The following is a 22,282-nucleotide window of genomic DNA, read 5'->3' as shown; positions in this document are numbered from 1 at the left end:
CCCAAAATACATTGCTCCATACTACACAGTATGGAAGTATGGATATTGGGACAGAGCCACACTCACCAGGGCGCTGGTGTAGGTGGGATCTGATGTGTCATCCTCCAGAAAGCGCGAGAGCCCAAAGTCCGACACCTTACACACCAGATTGCTATTGACCAGAATGTTGCGGGCAGCCAGGTCCCGGTGCACGTAGTTCATGTCATTCAGGTACTTCATGCCCGCTGCTATGCCACGCAGCATGCCCACCAGTTGGATCACTGTGAACTGCCCGTCATTTTGCTAAAACAATACAGACATGTTATATTGCTACGTTATGCTATACTGTGCTATGTTATGCTATACTGTGCTATGTTATGCTATACTGTGCTACGTTATGCTATACTGTGCTACGTTATGCTACACTGTGCTATGTTATGCTATACTGTGCTACGTTATGCTATACTGTGCTACGTTATGCTATACTGTGCTACGTTATGCTACACTGTGCTATGTTATGCTATGTTTGTTATGTTATGTGTTATGCTCTCTGAAATGTGCACAAGCATACGGTACACGTTCTCAAAAAGGCTGGTTCTTCATATTAGTTTCCAAGCGTCGTTAGCCGCACAGAATTTAGCGTCTGGTTAATCCTCATCTGGATCTGTGAGATCACCTGATCTAACTAAGCCAACTCTACACACCTCACACCTGGGCCCAGCCCAGAGGGACCCACTACAGCGAATTAAAAACAAGAAAGCTATAAAGTGTTGATGCAGAGGAGAGACAGCCACTGTGTTCTTCATTGTGGCGGCAGCGTAGCCTAGTGGTTAGAGCGTTGGACTAGTAACCGGAAGGTTGCGAGTTCAAACCCCCGAGCTGACAAGGTACAAATCTGTCGTTCTGCCCCTGAACAGGCAGTTAACCCACTGTTCCCAGGCCGTCATTGAAAATAAGAATATGTTCTTAACTGACTTGCCTGGTTAAATAAATGTAAAATTAAATTGTGTTCTTGATGTAGAAACATAGTTGTAGTTGAAAAATCTGTAGTTGATAAGAGATACTTATCCACTGTCTGGTTACTGTGATACAGTGCCTTCAGAAAGTAGTCGTACCCCTTGACTTATTCCACATTTTGTTGTGTTACAGCCTAAATTCAAAATAAATTTAAAACAAATATCTCACCATCTACACACAATGCCCGTTAATGACAAAGTGAAAATGTGTTTTTATAAATGTTTGCAAATTTATAGAAAATTAAATGCAGAAATATCTCATTTACACAAGTATTCACACCCCTTTAATCACCCTTGAGATGTCACTTGATCGGATTCCACCTGTGACCAATTCAATTGTTTGGACAGGATTTAGAAAGAAACACATCTGTCTATATATTGTCCCACAGTTGACAGCACAGGTCAGAGCAGAAACTATACCATGAAATCCAATAAACTGTCCGTAGATCTCAGAGATAGAATTGTGATGAGGCATATATCTGGGGAAGGGTATAAAACAATTTACAGAGTGTTGAAAGTTTCCAAGAGCACAGTGGTCTCCATTGTTGGGAAATTGAAAAAATATGGACCTACCCAGACTCTGCCTAGAGCTGTCCGTGCGACCAAACTGAGCAAAAAGGACCTTGGTCAGGGTGGTGACCAAGAACCCAATGATCACTCTGACAGAACTACAGAGTTCCTTGGCTGAGATGGGAGAACCTGCCAGAAGGACAACAGTCTCTATAGCACTGAACCAATTTAGGCTTTATGGGAGTGCAGCCAGATGGAAGCCACTCCTGAGAAAAAAGGCATATGACACCACACCTGTAGTTTGCAAACAGGCACGTGAGAGCATAAGGCAAAAGATTTTGTGGTCTGATGAAACAAACATTTTACTCTTTGGCTTGAATGCAAAGCACTATGTCTGGAGAAAACCAGACATAGCTCATCACCCCTTTAACACCATCCCTTCCGTGAAGCAACGGGGATGCTTTTTAGCGGCAGGGTCTGGGAGAGTGGTAAGGATAGAAGGAACAATGAATGGAGTCAAATACAGGCAAATCCTTGATGAGAACCTGCTTCAGAGTGTAAATGACCTTAGACTGGGGCGAAGAGTTATGTTCCAACAGGACAACGACCCCAAGCATACATCCAAACCAACGCTGGAAAGGCTTCAGAACAAGGATGTGAAAGTCAATGAGTGGCCCAGCCGAAGCCCAGACTTGAAACCCATTGAAAATACTTGAAGAATGCTGTTCACTGCCGCTTCTCATCCAACCTAACAGAGCTTGAGAGAATCTGCAGGGAAGAATGGAGGAAAATCCCCAAATCCAGATGTGCAAAGCTGATACAGAGATACCCAAGACGACTCAAAGCTGTAATCGCCGCCAAAGGTGCATCTACCAAGTATTGACTCAGAGGTGTGAAGACTTATGTGAATGACATATATTTCATTTTCAACAAATTTGCTTAAAATTATGTTTTCACTTTGTCATTTTGGAGTATTCTTTGTAGATGAGTAAAACAAAAACAATACATTTTGCATTCAGGCTATAACAACAAAATGTGGAATAAGTCAAGGGGTACGAATACTTTCTGAAGGTCACTGTATAATTTAAATGCTGTCATATTTATTATTTCCGAAATTCGCTCAGGAGAATAGGCTGAGATCCAGCCCTTAGGTTCTCCACTCCTACTTAGTCACCTTTCCTTTTATTTGAAAAAGACAAACAGGGGAAAGCAACCTACTGTGTTTGAACCTGAAGTGTCTGGAAGAAGGAAGGAAAGGAGAAAAGATCTCTCCAGAGTATTGAGAGGCCCATTGACCTACTGACCCTGAGGAAGGAGTCCAGTGATCCATTCTCCATGAACTCAGTGATGATCATGACTGGGGCACTCTTGGTGACCACGCCCTCCAAGTGGATGATGTTGGGGTGGTCAAACTGGCCCATGATGGACGCCTCAGATAGGAAGTCCCGCCTCTGGCGCTCTGTGTAGCCCACCTTCAGGGTCTTGATGGCCACCAGGATCTCTCTCTTTCCGGGGAGACGCAGGTTCCCACTGCACACCTCCCCAAACTCTCCTGAACAATAATATGTTCAGGTTTACTAGGCATCAGCAAAGGGCTCTGATACATCCCTACAGATGCCGCATCTTAATTTGACCATCCTGTTGCAGAAATGTGCAAACTTGTAGTGTATTCAAGGTTTAACAAGGCTTCTAAAGTTTGTCATTTCCACTTTAACATTTTAGACTTGATTTGCCCTAACATTTATTTATTTTTTACAAAAATGTCCATTAATTATAATCCACATAATAATTTACATTTCTTGTTGCTGCAGGATTATATTCCTGCTGTAGCAAACTGGATCAAATTAAGATCCTACATCTGTATAAGACTTCCAAGTGCTATGATATGGGTCTGTAACTTGGATATATTAAATGTAAGACAATCTTACAACATGTATTATTGGGTTTAATACACACGTGTATATCAATATCACACTTTATGGGCCAGTTTCCCAGACACAGATTAAGTCAAGACCTGGACTAAAAAGTGATTTAAATGGAGAATCTCCATTGAGAATGCTTTTTAGTCCAGGACTAAGCTTTAAATGTGTTATAACGTATATATTGTAATGTATATAGGGTTTTCACCTTCACCGGTTGATTTTTTACCTGCGCCAATGACTTGCTCAATCTTGACACAGGAGGTGTCAATCTCTTTGGCAAACTCCCTCACTGCCTCGTTGGGGTCCTCATAAGTGAATGGGTCGATATAGATCTTCATTCCTGGAGACACTTGGAAGGAGAAACAAAGAAAAAACAGAGGCTATGCATAATATTCAGTACCAGTCAAAGGTTTGGACACACCTACTCATTCAAGGGTTTTTCTTTATTTTTTTAAACCATTTTACTAGAATGCCAAGAGTGTGCAAAGCTGTCATCAAGGCAAAGGGTGGCTACTTTGAAGAATCTCAAATATTAAATATATTTAGATTTGTTTAACACTTTTTTGGTTAATACATGATTCCATATGTGTTATTTCATAGTTTTGATGTCTTCACATTTATTCTACAATGTAGAAAATAGTAAAAATGAAGAAAAACCCTTGAATGAGTAGCTGTGTCGAAACTTTTGACTGGTACTGTACATCCTGGGGATACGCATTGGGACTCCATACAACAGTAGCTAAAACCTTGCCTGGGCTAAGACCTGCTACAGGTAGTTAGGTACAGTAGTAACTTTGAACTCCCAGTATTCCACATCGAACCGTTACAGCCCCACTGTCTCCGGGATGACAGTATTATTCCAAAGCAAATGTTTCACTCCACCGTTCAACACATTTGCCACAGATAGATGTTTATCTGTTGGAAGGTGGATATATATATATATATATATATAAATGAATCCTATTTCAAAAATAGATCATTCAAAAATTGTAAAAACATGTTACTCACTGTGGCCACTGGTGTAGTGCTGGAGCTTATCTGTGAATTCAGATTCTGGTCTCTCAGAGCTTCTTCGATTGCAGACGATGACGAATACGACGACAGCGATGATGAAGACCATGCCTGCAGCGGCGGAGCCAATGATGAGGGGGAGCTTCTCCTGAAAGCTGGACTTGTACTCTTCTGCAAGTACACAACAGAATAAACCCCATTCTGGTTATCACCTTCTACTAGGTTGGCCTACTCTGTAATGTTGCACTTTTGGGACCATACCGTTTAGCGGGCGAGCACCAAATGTGTCTGGGGGGGACATTTAAAAAATACTATTCGCTGGTTCGAGGTTTGGTTCAAACGGTATACCTTCGGTCATGGTCTGGAAGAACATCTTTCCACTGAAACGTCCGAATCCAGCCACGGTCCGAGCCCGCACCTGGAAGACGTATATAGCGCCGGGCTTCAGGCCCCGGATGACTGCTGTGTTGGTCTGGCTGCGCACCACTGATGAGTTCCATTCTGCCATGCTCTGGAACACACAGTGTAAGAATGGATATGCTCACTCTCCGAATGCTCCCAAGCTTACAGTAATAGCAATTACAGCAGTAATACAGTAGTAACACCTGTCAACTGACGTTACCTTTTCATAGTACTGCAGCTCATAGTCTAGTATGAGGCCGTTGGGCTGGTCAGGTTGGGACCAGGAGAGAGTGATGCTGTCGGGGGTCCGGCTCACCTGGTGCATAATCGACACGGCCGATGGCGCTGACAGACAGAGACAGCGAGAGACAGAGAGACAGAGAGAGAGATACAGGTTCAGATAGACAGGTATAGAAGGGTTAAGGTTAGTGACAACACCACAACACTCGGGAGGAGACAGCTTTAATATCCCAACTGCCAATCAAGAACTAGACTAATGAGGCAGCACCCTGTACCTGGTCCTGCACCCTGTCTCTAAGGCTGTACTGTGCTGAAGGAACTGAGAGCCAGTAACATCGGAGGCGGTTTATTAAGTACTATTCCAGTCATCCATGCTCTGAAAATACTAATAGTAATATTGTATTTGTTTTCAAAGGGGTGAAATATTCACTCAGTAGACAAAGACACACAGGCATGTGCGCACACACACATACACCCACACACATACATACACACACACACATTTCGTTAATGAGGGCTTAATGAGGGCCTGTTTATGTAATATTAGTGCTTCTCCTTACAGTCTGTAATTGCAGGTCCCAGCAGCCCCAGAGACACTGGGGTTCATGGGAACCTGAGTTTGGTCTTTTTACAGTCCCAGCCCAGACAGTAATTAGGACTGACAGCTACTGCACTGGAGAAAAGACTACAGTGTCAAGGGCAGAGAGTTTCAACTGATAGCCTGACCCCAATAACAACACTGCCTAACACCCAGTCCATTGAATGTCATGTCTGAATACTGTATACCAAGTGCCCAAAATGCAGTGCAACTTACTCAACACTAATAAAAGGTGCCAAATCATTCTGTCACTGAATTTATTCTGGAATATCCTCTATCTCATGCAGACATCATAAATATTACTTAAGCATCCTTACACGAACATGGTTTGTACCAACTGAAGTATATATGTACTTATGCAGATCTTGCCCTTGGAAAACACCCGGATGATGGATTGTTTCGCCCATCAAAATATCTAAACCTATTCGGTGTAATATGGCACTCCTTGCCAGACTGGACACACTGCTGACCATTTCTCTCCACTGAACTTCACACTTGAACACAGTACTGTTGGAGAAGAGTGAATTAATTGCTGTAGAGGACTGTGTCTATTGGTTCCTTTACCGGCCTGGTTGGTGGTGATTTTGACCGACGAGTACTGTGGCGAGTAGGGGCTCTGGTCGGAGACCCCGTTGACTGCCTGGATCTCAAAGGTGTACTGCGTGTGGGCCAGCAGGTCACTAATGTGGACCCTAGTCTCTGTCAGGCCCAGTTGGCGGGGGACGAACTGGACGTTGTCCCCGCAGCGGGTACAGCCTCCCCGGCCCCCTCCACAGCTCTTACAGATGATGTTGTAGACCACGTCCTCGCGGCCACCGCCATCGCGCGGTGCGCTCCACTCCAACCTCAGGGATGTCTCGTTCACAATGGAGATTACACTCTGGGGCGCAGAGGGGATGGCTGTCAGGGAAGAGGTGGGATACGAGGAAGAGTTTAGGGAGGGTCACTGATAATAAGGTCTATACTCCAGACACGGGTCATCATCAACCTTGGTCCTGAGGAGCAACAGGGGGTGCAGTGTTTGATTTCAACCCAACCCACACCCTGTACTATAGCTCTCCAGGATCAGAGTGGTTGACTACTGGTTAACTCTGTAATAAATGACCTCTATGTGGTTGGAGTAGTGTACAGTACGTTACTACAGTCTCTGCACTTCAACTGAACAGAAAGTATTCACCGTAGCTGATTATTCGGACACTAAATTCAAAGACTCCAAAGTATTTTCATGAGCTCTATTCAACCCCATCAGGCGTCAGATTAACATTTTCAATAGTAGGGAGAGAGAGCAGTGAAAAGAGCAGTGAGCTAGCTAGTTAGCGTCCTGTCGGAATCTGAGAGACACAAAGAATGCCCATGCACGCTCATTTCTGCCTCTTCAATCAGAAAGAGACTGCTGAGGGCCACCTCGCCATTGTGGCCCTGGTTGCGTCCCATATAGAGCCATATTGCCTTGATAGTACACTACTTCTGACCAGGGCCCATAATAGGGTACCCATAGGGCTCAGGGTCAAAAGTAGTCCACTATAAAGACAATAGGGTACCATTTGGGACGCAGGCCATGTTTTCACATTCTAAAACAGCTGCCCCCCTCATAAGGGACAGGCTTATGCAAATCTCTCTATTTTCTCGGAGGTCCTTTTCGGACTGTTGCACCAATGGAAGAGAATGGAAGGGACATTCCACCAAGAGAATGGAAGGGACATTCCACCAGTTCAGTGCGTATACAAAAGAGGGCTACCAAATACCAGGATGAAGCATAACCCGTGTTTTTCCCCCGGGTACGGGGCACCTAGAAGTATGCATCACTTTGGTATTTCTTATGTGAAAATATACAGGCGGCGCTGGAGTGTTGTTAAAAGAGCGGTCGTTGAATAGGTTGGCAGTTTTGTTTGTGCTCATTGCAATATGCACAAAATATATCAGATTAATTCTGTCTTTGCTAGACAGGTGCTTTTATCTATAGTGAATGGCACATTAGGCCTAAATTCTTAGAGGTGAGGTGATAGATTCTGTTAGTAAATTAAAATCAAAAACTCAGTTCACAAATTGATAATGGCCCATTATGTCCTGAGAGCATTTGTCAATTCATTAGTCAAAATGTAAATGTGCATGCTGCAAAATGTTATATTCTTAAATACACAAAAAGCCTACTAAATAAGCTGTAGTATGAGAATCTCCACTGTCTGTCCTTAACACTGGGCTACAGCACCCCCTATGGAGAGTGAATGGTACTGTAAGAACCAGGAACCTACTGGTGCAGGGCATCAGTGGGGGATCTGAGTCGGTGCGGTAGTAACCGTTGCGGCACACACAGTTGGTGGCCCCCTCATTGGTGATGCGACTGTTGATGGGACACTGGAGACACTGGTGGTCGCCCTGGGAAGGCTTAAAGAACCCTGAGCCACACGCTGCAGAGGAGAAAGACAGATGTATTTTTATTTTACCTTTATTTAAATAGGCAAGTCAATGAAGAATAAATTCTTATTTACAATGACGGCCTACCAAAAGGCATTGGGATTAAATATATATATATATATTATAAATATAGGACAAAACACACATCACGACAAGAGAGACAACACAACACTACATAAAGAGAGACCTAAGACAACAACAGAGCAAGAAGGCAACACATAACACCACAGCATGGCGATAGAGACATGAAGAGACAGAGGGAGTGGGAGAGATAATTCATAACCTAAGTTGTTATACTTAAGAGTGACATAAATTCAATACCAGACATTATACAATATGACGGCATGAGAGAAAAAAGGATACAGAGTCGATTGAAAGACAAATTCCCAGACATATCATAAAATATTGGTCTTGAAATACACAGACACATTACCTTTGGCATGTCCTTCCACATATGGTTAATAAAATACAACTTCCAGGAATCAGAGGCTTGTTGCTATTCAGGTTTTTTGTCTCATGGCATTTGAAACTCTGGGAGAACAGAGTGAGGCATAGTCAAAGAGACTTTGAAATCCGGAGGTCTGGAATTGAATGGCTATACCATAAAAGGCAATTGGTGTGTGATAGGGAGAGCGGGGTGGTAGAGTGTAGGGGACAATATGTGGGGTTACACATATTCTACAACTGTGGAGTATGTGTTGAAATAGGGCTAAAGAGAAAGAGGAGTATCTATACCAAATCCTCATATCACTACCAACGGCTAATGCGCTCCATCATTCATTCTCCTCCATGATTGCCGACATTGAGAATGTCTATGTGTAGAAACCTTTGTTCCGATCAACAAATGCTGCTAACCAATATCCTACCAACACCATGTACGGTGTCTTCTAAAGGGCTAAATGATGTGTGTGAAGGTTCCTGCAGCCTCCAGCTTTGCAAGCTAATCCAATCAAGATGGTGTGAAAGTAATTAAATGCCTGTCTGCCACTTCCTCAACTCTCTGGATGTGTCCAAAATGGCAACCTATTCCCTACATAGTGCCCTACTTTTGCCCAGGGTGGCAGGGCCCATAGGGCTTTGGTCAAAAGTGGTGCAAAGGGAATGGGGTGCTATTTGGGACGTGGTCTCTGACTGTCTGACACTGGCAGACATGTAGCAGTCCATCCCCATCCACTCTGGAGTGCATTTAGCCAGTCTGTGTCAGGACAGTGGGAGAAAAAAAATATATACAGTAGTATATTTTCTACCCTTTTCGGAGGATAACTTTACATTGTTCTCTTGTATTGAAACAGTGTTTGTCTCTTGTTGTTATTGAATTCATTTAGTTTTTGTCTCATTTACCAAGAGGTCCGAAACCGTCTTTTGACTAACTGTCCTATCTTCTACTTGCCACAATGAGAAGCTGTAGGAATCCCAGGCAAGTCAAAGGACAGCCAGTGTGACGACACAAAAGAAAGAGTCTGTTGACAGAGGGACCCAGGGAACGCCCATGGCTAGACCCAGACTGAGAGGAAGGAGGATTGAAGTGGGAGAGAGAGGATTTGACAATTCGCTAATAAGGGGTCATTCAATAAATAAATAGTTACACAATCTGTGATACTCAGATATCAATATTTCAGGCCACAGTGTAGTCGTCCCAGCCCCTGGATCCTACCAAACAGAAATATAATAACTAGAATGGGTTTTCCCAATGAGGGCGCACTTCCCTTAAACTGCCCCTGATTTACACATTTTTAGCTACAACTTCACTTGAGCAAAGTGAGATGTAGAATCACTGATCTACAAAAAGTATTCCCTGCCAAATAATAAGCATAGCGCAATTAAGATTCATAGAGCTACGCCTCCCCTGGCTTATGGCACTGCTACACTACAGCCATCGGGCATCCAGCAATGCCATCAGCCATCAGCCATTGAGGGAACACTTCCTTTGAAATCAATGAAAGCTGCTATACTGCCCGCGTTGTGTCACGTCCAATGACAGCATCCAAGCTCAAGATTCGTAGATGTTCAATTCTCGATGGCTGACGCATTCTATCTTCTATCCTGTGAATTGAAATAATGAGGGGGGGGGGGTTGATTTCGATTGGTCTTGTCTAGCAGGTAGAACGTCACATTGACACAATGCTGATGGCAACACAGGTAGTGTGGCTGACTTGTTCGGCGATCCCCCCAAACCACAAATTCACACACAACCAGACATTGATTGACTGATTGGAGACAGCTTGTGTCAATTAAATAAATATTTCCTAGGATGTCTTACCTGTAGCAGACCTACAGTAGTGGATAATGCTGGAAATACTGGTAAAAAAACAACAACTGGCATGTGATACTAAAGAGCCAGATAAGGTTTCTATATTAAGGTAGCCAATGCTTGGTTACGATATTGTGGCTACTAAATGTGGAAGACTTGTGTAAAGAATTTGTTTGGAAACATTATTTCAAGTTATTGAACCAACTTTAATTTATTGAATAGCTTGTAACGCAATTGAAGAAATGTGAATAGTTAAATCCAAATTAAAAAGTGAACTTGGAACAAGATGAAAAAAAAATGGGTTGTATTTACATTATATATTGTATTGTATTTGTTATTTATTAGGTTTAACCAAAACGGAAACGAGTGTTGAAAGAAATAGGTTGCAACTTGAAATATCGGTTTGGTAATAATCAAATAAAACAGTTGGCAATGAATTGTATATATTTGGTTTCAACAAATGTAGCATTTTTCAATTGAGAAAACCTAACTAATTTACTTGTGACCAGTTTTTTAGGTTGATCCAAACTGTCATTTTTTGTGTATATCTATTCAGCTGTGTTTGGCATTCTCCGACGCCCGAGAAACTGATCCGAGAGGGGAGATACAAGACCATTATATTTCTAATGTTTATTACAGAACTAATGTAACCAGCTACATTTCCTAATGTTTCGCTTAAAGTTAATCTGCCATTTTACCAGGGAAAAGTAGGCTGGCTACACCGAGAAAAGTACTGGAGAAAAGTGGCTACACATCAGTCAAAGCGATGTCTTTTGATAGAATGCCAATTTGTGAATTCTCAAACGAGTGCAGAAGTGCAAATGAAGCACAAAATGTGTTTGATGCTGAGCAAAAATGTCCAATAAGAAGATCTGTATTGTAGATCTGCGCTTAAAAAAAAGAATCTGTGTGAAAAAAACAAAGAATTCTGAGTTAAGGCGACCCTTAAGTTCAACTTGCTAGTTATCTAAGTAAGTGGCTGAATTAATAAGGTGCACGGGGCATCATAATGTGTTCGCTTTCTGCCATGTTTGAGAAGTCAAAGCCCTTTGAATTAGTTATCTGTACAGCTGCAACTGCAGCTTGATTTCCTTGCGTTTGTTCTCCTCTCTGTTCTGGGCCGTCTGCTTCTCCCTGTCTTATTCGCCGAGCAGAGCAGGCAGGCTCCTTGCCTTAGCGACTCCCAGACTCCACAGAGAAACAGTCTGTGCACAGTACTGTCCTTCCTTCAGACAAGCATGCGTCCAAACTTGTTCATTTCATTTGCACAATGTCTTTCGTTCACATTTGCTTGAAAATGTCCAAACCCACCAAAAATGACATCCGGTAGCTCCTACCTATATATGTATAACTATAACTTGATTGGTCTGTCTTTGCAATTTGTGTATTTTGGTTTCTGCTCCTTAACATATTTAGCTAGCAGCCTCCATGGAAATTCTATATTACAAAGTGCTAATATTGTTACCATTATGGTAATAGAGCCCCTTCTGTACTAAGCCGGTAACACTGTAAATCCCGATGTGAGAGAAGGAAGGTATGAACATCTGGATACAGCCCAACCCTAGATTCAAACATGGCGCTATAAAATATCTATAGATTTAAAAGTGTTTTAAATATCTATATCTATCTATAGATTTAAAAGTGTTTGTACTTTGAAACTCTCAAGAGTTGGCTCACATTATGTGATACTACAGAAGTAGTATTTGAAACTGAAAACACTTGAATAATCATGTTCTTTGAGACAATTCTTCTTGACAAAACCAAATAAAGAATGAGTCAGCCTGATGTGGAGCAGTAGAATTTAACTTTGGCCTTATCAAAGGCTTAACAAATCTGTACACACGTAGCAAAGGTCAATTTGTGAACAGTGCCTGACTTTGATCCAGTAGCAGGCAGAGACAACCCACTGCCATGTATTGACACTGACAACATCGGCAACATTCTACGGAGCCATTCTCCTAATTAGAGCCAGAAGCTGTTTGTGTTTCCCGACCATATAGGCTATAAATAGGACCCCGCACACACATAGACGTGTGCACACATGCATGCACACACAGTCTGCATGAAGAGGCTCTGTCAGAAATGAAGAAGAGACACCTGTCTAAGAGAGGCTGAGTTCAGGAGTAGCAGTCGGACTGAAAGCAATATTATCCAACATGAGGTTGCCCACAACATTACCACTCTGTCTCCTCTGCACCACCCTGTGAATCTTTTAACAATGTGGTTAAGTAAAAATAACATATCAACTGTGTGTGAGAGAGAGGGGGAGGACAGAGAGAGAGAGAGAGAGAGAGAGAGAGAGAGAGAGAGAGAGAGAGAGAGAGAGAGAGAGAGAGAGAGAGAGAGAAAGGGAGAGGGAAAGGGAGAGAGAGAGAGAGAAAGAGAGAGAGGAAGAGGGAAAGGGAGAGAGAGATGTGGATGTGGATGACTCGGTTTCTGAGGGAGTTTAATGCGCCATGTTTGTAGGATTGGCGGTAAATTGAGAGGACAGTCTTTTCCCCTCATGCATTTCCAGGACTCCTGACCCGTTAGTAATTGCTTGAGCTTGGGGGTCTGCCCTAACATAGCCCAGAATTCTATTCTCAGAAGACTTCATTTGCAGTGGCTTGATTCAAATGACTCTTTTACACGCAAGAACCATGATGTCCCAATGATCTGAGTGTGGCCCAGAATTACATAGGGCCATGTGTCTGTTGGAGGTGGAGAGAGAGAGAGAGAGGGGTAAATACTACAGGGGGTTGCTTATGTTACATGTACAGAGTCATGCACATTTAATCTCTCACATAAAACTAAGTGTACTCTCTTTACAAATGTTATTGTTTTTTTTATACAGAATAAAATGACAATGTAAGAGTAATTTACAATGTAAGAGTAATTTACAATGTAAGAGTAATTTACAATGTAAGAGTTGTAAATCTGGTGTTGAATACACTGGGGGCAGCAGGTGAGTTCTCGCTCTCTGATTATGTTCAATGACCATTGAATGCTCAGTAGAAGCCGTAACCCAGAGGACAACATCCACTGTTGCAGGACATAACTCTGGCTTCCCCACTAGACAGAGTACATGCCTGCCGTGTATGTTTACCCAACAAAAGATTGTCTAGGAAGCAAATCATTTAGCAATGTGCACAATCCAAACCCATCTGAAGCACGTTGGTACATTTTTTTTTTAAAAGGGACTGGCATTTTTCTGATAGGGTTCTAACTTTGGAAGTTTGGAAAAGGTGCTTGTACAAGCAAGAGTTTGAGTGTTCGCTTCGATCTTATGAAAGAAACCAATAACAGCAACAAATATGTGACAAGTGAATTTACTCCTCACAAAGACAACAACTATGACTGGAAAGAGGGGAATGTCTGGGGTGGGCTGGGCATGAGCGTTGCTCATTTCTCCACCTTGCATGTCCATTCATCCAACTAGACAAATGCATGTACCTATTGAATGCCTTGTTACAGCAATAAGGTCCCTCTTTCCCCTGCAAGCTTGAAATGAATCCAAAGGGCTACACTCCCACGATTCATTGCTCTCCATGGGAGAGAGGAAGACGGGGTGAGGTTAGAGAGCTTGACCCTAGAGCATGTTGAGTAGCCAGTCGAAGTGTTACGCAGTTTTTGCTGTGCGATTGTCTTTGGGACTAATGCACTCTCTAATCAGGTCATTATTCCCCAGAACATAGGGCATTTCTTGTCCTAACATGAAATGCCTAACATAAACCACGAAGCATAGGTCATTAATAGATCCGTCGGCTATGGGCTTTATACTGTATAAAAGCTGGGTGAGTATGAAGGTGCCTGGTGATGTGAAGTCACTGTCCTCATCCAGTGGTCAAATTACCATCAAAATGGACTCTTGAGTAATGATTTCCTGGATGACTAAACCAGATTTAACAACATAGGGGAGTCACTGCTGTGTGACAGTATGACTAAGGCTCAGTGATATCATTTACTACCTCTGGCTATTTAAGTGTCCCTCCTCCCCAAAGAAACCTTCACACTGTGAAACACGGCAGAACAGGTCATTGAGGGCTTCATTAGCAGTGCTTGATATTTCTAATCAAATAGCCAGGGATTTGTGTGTGTGTGTGTGTGTGTGTGTGTGTGTGTGTGTGTGTGTGTGTGTGTGTGTGTGTGTGTGTGTGTGTGTGTGTGTGTGTGTGTGTGTGTGTGTGTGTGTGTGTGTGTGACATTTTCCTTGTCTCTTCCTTTCTTCACTCATCACAGAAATACATTAGGGTAAGGGAAGACACTAGGATAGTGCTTTCTTGGCATAAAGTGATATCTCGCTGAATGCAAGGCTGGGACATAGGTCTACGGTTTAAAGACACCTCTAATTACCCTCAACACTCTCCCCTACAGCACATTCTTGACCCATCTTTCCGGGCACTAATTGCGTTCCCTTAGAGACTCTGCAGGAAGTTAGTAAACCAAAGGTATATGCATTAAAGATGTAGGATCTAAATTTGAAACTTGTAGTGCATTTGACATGTACAAAAGCTTCTGAAGTTTGTAATTTCCACTTAGAAATTTCAGACTTGATTTTCCTATTAATTATAATCCAAATTAAGATCCTACATCTGTTCAAGTCTCTATCCTCTGGCTTATCACTAATCTCAATAAGTCAATTACCCCAAGGCAAAACAGTCCACAGTAGTAGTAAACACATTATATCAGCAGCTCTCACCTCGACACACCGTGCCGTTCTCCACCGCCTCGTGCCCAGCCTTGCACATACAGCGCCCAATGGGCACCATCCACTCCCCGTCCCCGTTACAGTAGAGCTTGATGGGCACATCCACCTCCTCCCCATTGGGCACACACACACCCCGCGCCGCCACCAGGGAGGTGCTCTCCGCCCCCGACAGGGTCTCAGGGAACACAGCGCCATTCTCGACCACGCGGGGGCACTTCCTGTAGAAGACGCGCACGGCGATGAGCGACATGCAGCTGCCGTAGTCCTGGAATGCCAGGTAGAAACCCTGGCGTGACACTGGGCCGAAGCTCCGTACCTCCCTGTTGATTTTCATCACCCGGCTGCCCAGGTCCACCTGGGAGAAGCTCTCGTCGGCTGCGATGGTGTCCACTTTAATCCAGGGGTTTTCCATCCAGGCCGGGGACACCTTATTGGCCGTGTCCGAGTCTGTCTCGTAGTAGTACAGGTTAAATGTCTCTTTACAGGAGCCGGGGACGCTGGGGATGGAGCTGCAGTCGCGCACCGAGAACTTAATCTCCACGTGGATGCGCTGGGCGCCGCGCCGGCGGATGAACTTGGTGCGGACCCAGTTGTTCTGGTTGTTGTCAAAGACATTGCACACCTGGTAGGTGCGGATGGTATTCATATTCTCATCGTAGCCACTCACCTCCTCCCACTGCCAGGGACAGACAGAGCAAGAGGTCAGTTTAACATCCATGACCAGTGAAAAGTCATCATATTATTTGAATTACTTTGATTACTGGTCTTAAAAAAAAACAAAGAACCCATATCATGGTTAATGTCAAAATAAACGTGCAATAAGATTCAGTTGATGTATCACTTGGCTCACAGCTTTCACACTGTTTATCTTCCTGGCATCACACACTTAATGAATTATTGATTTCAGTATGACAGGGCAATCTTCCTTCAGCAGAGTTAACAAAACAACATCGCAATTCCTCAGACAGCTCCCACTTTTACATTTTACATGAAAGGCACACGTAGGCAAATTTCCCCCAATTCACTTTGCTTAGAAGTTTATTTTATGAAATCAATTATTAACTCTAACCAACTACAACAGGGGGGGGAGGTTCACACATGCTGTTTTGGGGCCTTTTGCAACCTATGACCGGATATATTGCTGCCCCTAATTGTATTCCGAACAACAATGCCGTATGAACATGGTAAACGAATAGGGGTACTTATTCCTGATATATGCTTTTGCTGTTGCTCTAAATTGGGCGTCTCATGGTGCTGCAGCTAGAGACGGTTCTGCAAAATGACAAAAAGTTTTAAAAGTTTACAAAATGGTGTGTCATATAATGAGATGCTTTGTTCTACTCACCCCCAATGCTGGATAGATAGTCCATCCCAGCTCTGCTGTTGCCGTCGTAGAGTCCATGAGTATTTCTACAGGGAAATCAAGATGAACAAGTTCATGTGGTATTAAAAAATCACAACTGCAAAACAGGGCAACGAAGACAGCAAGACACATGTTACTGTCATTGTGAAATATTGTGGTGAGAGAATAGTATTAACTGTGTATGACTGACCAACGTCAAAACGAGGATAAAAAAAATGTAAAAAAAGTGTTTCTCTAGCCACATATGTACGTTCATCATTATCGCTAGAGGGTTGCAACAATGTTGCCTTCTCTTCCCTCTGTTCTTAGTGTTATATATGGAGTCTACTACACCTGTACATCTCTCTAAATAGATTAGATAATAACTGTATTATCCCCAAGGGGAAATGTTAGCTCTGTGCATACACAATCAAACATAGAGATGGGCATATGCAGACAATAAATACAGGTTCATGAGCGATCAATGATTCATCTGTAAACTACATACACTATACACATCAGTACACTCCGTCACTTAAAATGTTGCCAGGATGCAGTCGTGACAGCTCTATTGGTTAATCATGATACTCCTAACACGGTCTGAACAGAATTGCACAATTATGATCATAACACACTTTTGTCGACTTGGTGTAGAGTGATATCGTAGAAGTATTGTGTTATGACCCGTGCCTCTGCTTTGTGTTGTTTCAGTGATGGTCTGTGTGCAGAGTTACGCTAAGGGGGCACAGTGACACTCTGCTGCACCTCAACCACACTTAATACAGGAGGAACGGTAGTGAATGACTCTGCCTGGTGACATCTGCTGTCTCTCTCTCTCTCTTTCTCCCGCTCTTCAGTATCCGGACACACACGCACGCACACAGTGAAGCCCATAATCTCTCCTCTCACCACCCCCACCAGAAATGGAAGGGCAAGTAGGCTGTAAGTCTTCCCCACTCTGTCTGTGTAGACTGACACATTTTAAATTATTCACAGGGTCCTATCAGTGAAGTGCTGCTGAGTGGAGAGATGGTACGAACAAGTATATTTAAGCCTTATATGCTGGTAGGGAATACAGGAAGGGGGACAGGCCTCAACCTACTCATACAGTGGTAAAACATAGGTTGGACCCTGATTATGTAGACTGAGCACAATTCTGTCTCTATAAAAATGGACCTGGATGGAAACCATACTTGGGGGGAAAGGATTAGAATAAGGGTTAGTTGTTTATCGAGTGTATTTCTCATGATAACACACTGCCTGGTACCCTCACATCTGCAGTTGAGAACAAAGACTTGTGGAAAGCCAATAGCATCAACGTCTGGTCCACAGGGACACTGCAACACTGTCTTCCACCCTAGAGAATTAACACTCGCCATTGCAAGGGCCATGATTTCCCACCGGCAACCACACAACTCGAGCAGGAAAATCTCCTGCTTTTACATTTCCCTATCAATTTGTCCCCAGTCAGGTCGCATGGTCTGGAAAAAAACAGCCCCCAATGCTCTCTCTAGGGCGGCAGCGTAGCCTAGTGGTTAGAGCGTTGGACTAGTCACCGGAAGGTTGCGAGTTCAAACCCCTGAGCTGACAAGGTACAAATCTGTCATTCTGCCCCTGAACAGGCAGTTAACCCACTGTTCCCAGGCCGTCATTGAAAATAAGAATATGTTCTTAACTGACTTGCCTGGTTAAATAAAGGTAAAATAAATAAAAAAATTAAAAAAATAGTAAACATCTGTCTTCAACTGTTCAGTACATCATGATACCCACTATCAGATGAACTTCTGAATATTTTTTCCTCTACAGATTTTTTCCATCTCGGGAGTTTTTCCTTGCCACGGTGCTGCTGATTGGTCTTTGGGATCTAGGCTAGGTTATTGTCGATGTAAGAATTATACATAAATAGAAATGGATTATTGGATTGATTTGTCCCACCATAGGTTGCGGAAAGGGAAGAGGCCGTGGCTGACCCTCCCAGTTCTCAGAACGTCCTAGGAACGTTAAACATGACGTTATCCTCGGGACATAATCACAGAAAAAAAGATGTTGTGGTGGCAGGTGCAGAGAAGTACTTTTGGGTGGATGAGATTTTGCTGCAGAGGAGTTTGAAGGTGTTGAACGACAGTGTCCCGTCCTCCCAGGCTGTCGGCCTGGTGTAGGATCAGATAGGGCCAAGTAGTGGAAGAGTGGTGAGGTTTTAATGTGTGTGGGTTTAAATGGTAGGGACATTTTTCTTCCCTTTTCCCCTTCCCTGTTGTGCTTTTTCCCAGTTTGTTCCGGGGATGTCCCCAGGGACATTTATAGGACACTCTCAGGAAGTTGTGTCATGGACATGGTCCTGTGGAGATTTTGTCTAGTTACCGGTTTGTTCTGGGGACGTCCCCAGGGACGATTTTAGGATGCTCTTATAATGTACTTTCATGGTCCCCTGGAGGTTTTTGTATTGTTTCCAGTTTGTTCTGGCGATTACCCTAAAGACGTTTTCAGTACGTTCCCAATCAAATAAAATAAATCTGTCATCAGGACGCCGTGTGATGGAGCCAATGTAACGTTCTCTGGGGGACCTTTGTGTAGTTCCCTGCAAGTTACCAGAACGTCACTCAGGACCATGTCAACATTTTTATAGGAAGTTCTCAGGACTTTACTTTTACTAGTCATTAGGATGTCGCATGATGATCCCAATGGAACTTTGGGGGACCTTTGTGTAGGTCATTGAGAACCATGTCATTGAGGACCATGTTAGGACGTTTGTAAGATGATCTCAAGACATTTGTTTCACCAGTCATCAGGACATCACGTGGTGTTCCCAGGTGTCCCAAACCAGAGTTTGTAAAGTTATTAATTGGTATGGGGGTTTTAAGGTAAGTGGGACGCTGTTCAGTTAAAATAATGTAAAACTCTTTAATCAATGACAATATGATTACATTTGACATGATTACCTGGTACCGAATACGTCTGTACCATTCTCAGAAGTCCCCTACATAATCATTACCTATAATACATCTCTACACTTAGCAAAAGAGTACCATCTGCACTGCTATTTTAGTTAATCTCCATCTCATAATATTAATATCAAATTCTCTCATCATTGACTTCATATACTTGTTTTGGTATTTTGAGGGTTTTCTGTATAGTTGTCTAATGTTGGTGGGGAATATGATTCTGTTTTAATGTTACTCCTGAATCACTATGATAAATAAAATAGATAACTAGCTGAGATTTATTTTGAAGTGCAAAGTGTAGGAATACAGTTGAAATCAGTCATTGACTCAGACATGGTGGCGTAGCAGCAAGCTCGGGAATGATTTTAGACTTTTATTCAAGTAGTATTTTACTGGATGACTTTCACTTTTACTTGAGTCATTTTCTATTTCGGTATCTTTACTTTTACTCAAGTATGATATCCTTCCTCTGACACCGCCTAGTACAGTGGGGCAAAAAAGTATTTAGTCAGCCACCAATTGTGCACGTTCTCCCACTTAAAAATATGAGAGAGGCCTGTAATTTTCATCATAGGTACACTTCAACTATGACAGACAAAATGAGAAAAAAAATCCAGAAAATCACATTGTAGGATTTTTTATGAATTTATTTGCAAATTATGGTGGAAAATAAGTATTTGGTCAATAACAAAAGTTTCTCATTACTTTGTTATATACCCTTTGTTGGCAATGACAGACGTCAAACATTTTCTGTAAGTCTTCACAAGGTTTTCACACACTGTTGCTGGTATTTTGGCCCATTCCTCCATGCAGATTTCCTCTAGAGCAGTGGTGTTTTGGGGCTGTTGCTGGGCAACACAGACTTTCAACTCCCTCCAAAGATTTTCTATGGGGTTAAGATCTGGAGACTGGCTAGGCGACTCCAGGACCTTGAAATGCTTCTTTCGAAGCCACTCCTTCGTTGCCCGGGCGGTGTGTTTGGGATCATTGTCATGCTGAAAGACCCAGCCACGTTTAATCTTCAATGCCCTTGCTGATGGAAGGAGGTTTTCACTCAAAATCTCACGATACATGGTCCCATTCATTCTTTGCTTTACACTGATCAGTCGTCCTGGTCCCTTTGCAGAAAAACAGCCCCAAAGCATGATGTTTCCACCCCCATGCTTCACAGTAGGTATGGTGTTCTTTGGATGCAACTCAGCATTCTTTGTCCTCCAAACACAACGAGTTGAGTTTTTACCAAAAAGTTATATTTTGGTTTCATCTGACCATATGACATTTTCCCAATCTTCTTCTGGATCATCCAAATGCTCCCTAGCAAACTTCAGACGGGCCTGGACATGTACTGGCTTAAGCAGGGGGACACGTCTGGCACTGCAGGATTTGAGTCCCTGGCGGCGTAGTGTGTTATTGATGGTAGGCTTTGTTACTTTGGTCCCAGTTCTCTGCAGGTCATTCACTAGGTCCCCCCGTGTGGTTCTAGGATTTTTGCTCACCGTTCTTGTGATAATTTTGACCCCACGGGGTGAGATCTTGCGTGGAGCCCCAGATCGAGGGAGATTATCAATGGTCTTGTATGTCTTCCATTTCCTAATAATTGCTCCCACAGTTGATTTCTTCAAACCAAGCTGCTTACCTATTGCAGATTCAGTCTTCCCAGCCTGGTGCAGGTCTACAATTTTGTTTCTGGTGTCCTTTGACAGCTCTTTGGTCTTGGCCATAGTGGAGTTTGGAGTGTGACTGTTTGAGGTTGTGGACAGGTGTCTTTTATACTGATAACAAGTTCAAACAGGTGCCATTAATACAGGTAATGAGTGGAGGACAGTGGAGCCTCTTAAAGAAGAAGTTACAGGTCTGTGAGAGCCAGAAATCTTGCTTGTTTGTAGGTGACCAAATACTTATTTTCCACCATAATTTGCAAATAAATTCATTAAAAATCCTACAATGTGATTTTCTGGTATTTCTTTTCTCATTTTGTCTGTCGTAGTTGAAGTGTACATATGATGTAAATTACAGGCCTCTCTCATCTTTTTAAGTGGGAGAACTTGCACAATTGGTGGCTGACTAAATACTTTTTTGCCCCACTGGATATAGCTCATGGATGGCAGAAAGCTTGGCCCCAGTGACGTACTGGGCTGTACGCACTACCCTCTGTAGGCTGTCTCGTCGTTGTTGGTGATCAGGCCTACCACCACTATATCGTCAGCAAACTTGATGATGGTGCTTGGCCACGCAGTCGTGGGTAAACTGGGAGTACAGGAGGGTACTAAGCACGCACCCCTGAGGGGCACCCGTGTTGAGGATCAGTGTGGCAGATGTGTTGTTGCCTACCCTTCCCATCTCGGGGCGGCCTATCAGGAAGTCCAGGAGCCAGTTGCAGAGGGAGGTGTTTAATCCCAGGGTCCTTAGCTTAGTGATGAGCTTTGTGGGCACTATAGTGTTGAATGCTGCACTGTAGTCAATGAACAGCATTCTCACATAGGTGTGCCTTTTGTCCAGGTGGGAAAGGGCAGTGTGGAGTGGGATTGAGATTGCGTCATCTTTGGATCTGTTGGGGCAGTATGCAAATTGGAGTGGGTCTAATGTTTTCGGGATGATGGTATTGATGTGAGCCATGACCAGCCTTTCAAAGCACTTCATGGCTACCGACGTGAGTGCTATGGGCGGTAGTCATTTAGGCAGGTTACCTTCACTCTCTTGGGCACAGGGACTATGGTGGTATGTTTGAGAGGTATTACAGACTCGGTCAGGGAGAGGTTGAAAATGTCAGCAAAGACACTTTGCTGGTCCGCGCATGCTCTGAGTACATGTTCTGGTAACCAGTCTGGCCCAGCGGGCTTGTGAATGTTGCCCTGTTTAAAGGTCTTGCTCACATCGGCTACGGAGAGCGTGATCACACAGTCGTCCGGAACAGCTGGTGCTCTCATGCATGCTTTAGAAATGCTTGCCTCAAAGCAAGCATAAAAG

The 22,282-nt window shown here is 43.3% G+C and overlaps 1 protein-coding gene across 5 annotated transcripts in view; it reads right to left on the bottom strand.

Moving 5' to 3' along the window:
• LOC118361278 (ephrin type-B receptor 2-like) overlaps positions 1-22,282 on the bottom strand; it is a 61,779-nt gene that overhangs the window by 12,234 nt on the left and 27,263 nt on the right. The window contains exons 2-11 of one of the 5 annotated variants that reach the window (XM_035741096.2): positions 16,377-16,441; positions 15,023-15,707; positions 7,931-8,086; positions 6,243-6,578; positions 5,061-5,185; positions 4,787-4,949; positions 4,436-4,609; positions 3,633-3,776; positions 2,810-3,057; positions 67-282 (exon numbers count right to left, since the gene is read on the bottom strand). In XM_035741096.2, the coding sequence (XP_035596989.1) occupies positions 67-282; positions 2,810-3,057; positions 3,633-3,776; positions 4,436-4,609; positions 4,787-4,949; positions 5,061-5,185; positions 6,243-6,578; positions 7,931-8,086; positions 15,023-15,707; positions 16,377-16,441 (2,312 nt within the window). The remainder of the gene's footprint in view (positions 1-66; positions 283-2,809; positions 3,058-3,632; positions 3,777-4,435; positions 4,610-4,786; positions 4,950-5,060; positions 5,186-6,242; positions 6,579-7,930; positions 8,087-15,022; positions 15,708-16,376; positions 16,442-22,282) is intronic. The other 4 variants (XM_035741098.2, XM_035741097.2, XM_035741099.2 and 1 more) reach the window with 4 other exon arrangements.

This window comes from Oncorhynchus keta, chromosome 28 (genome assembly GCF_023373465.1).
Source record: "Oncorhynchus keta strain PuntledgeMale-10-30-2019 chromosome 28, Oket_V2, whole genome shotgun sequence".
Lineage (NCBI taxonomy): Eukaryota > Metazoa > Chordata > Actinopteri > Salmoniformes > Salmonidae > Oncorhynchus > Oncorhynchus keta.
Note: the sequence above shows the minus strand (reverse complement) of the source record. Positions and strands in the feature narration are given on the sequence as shown.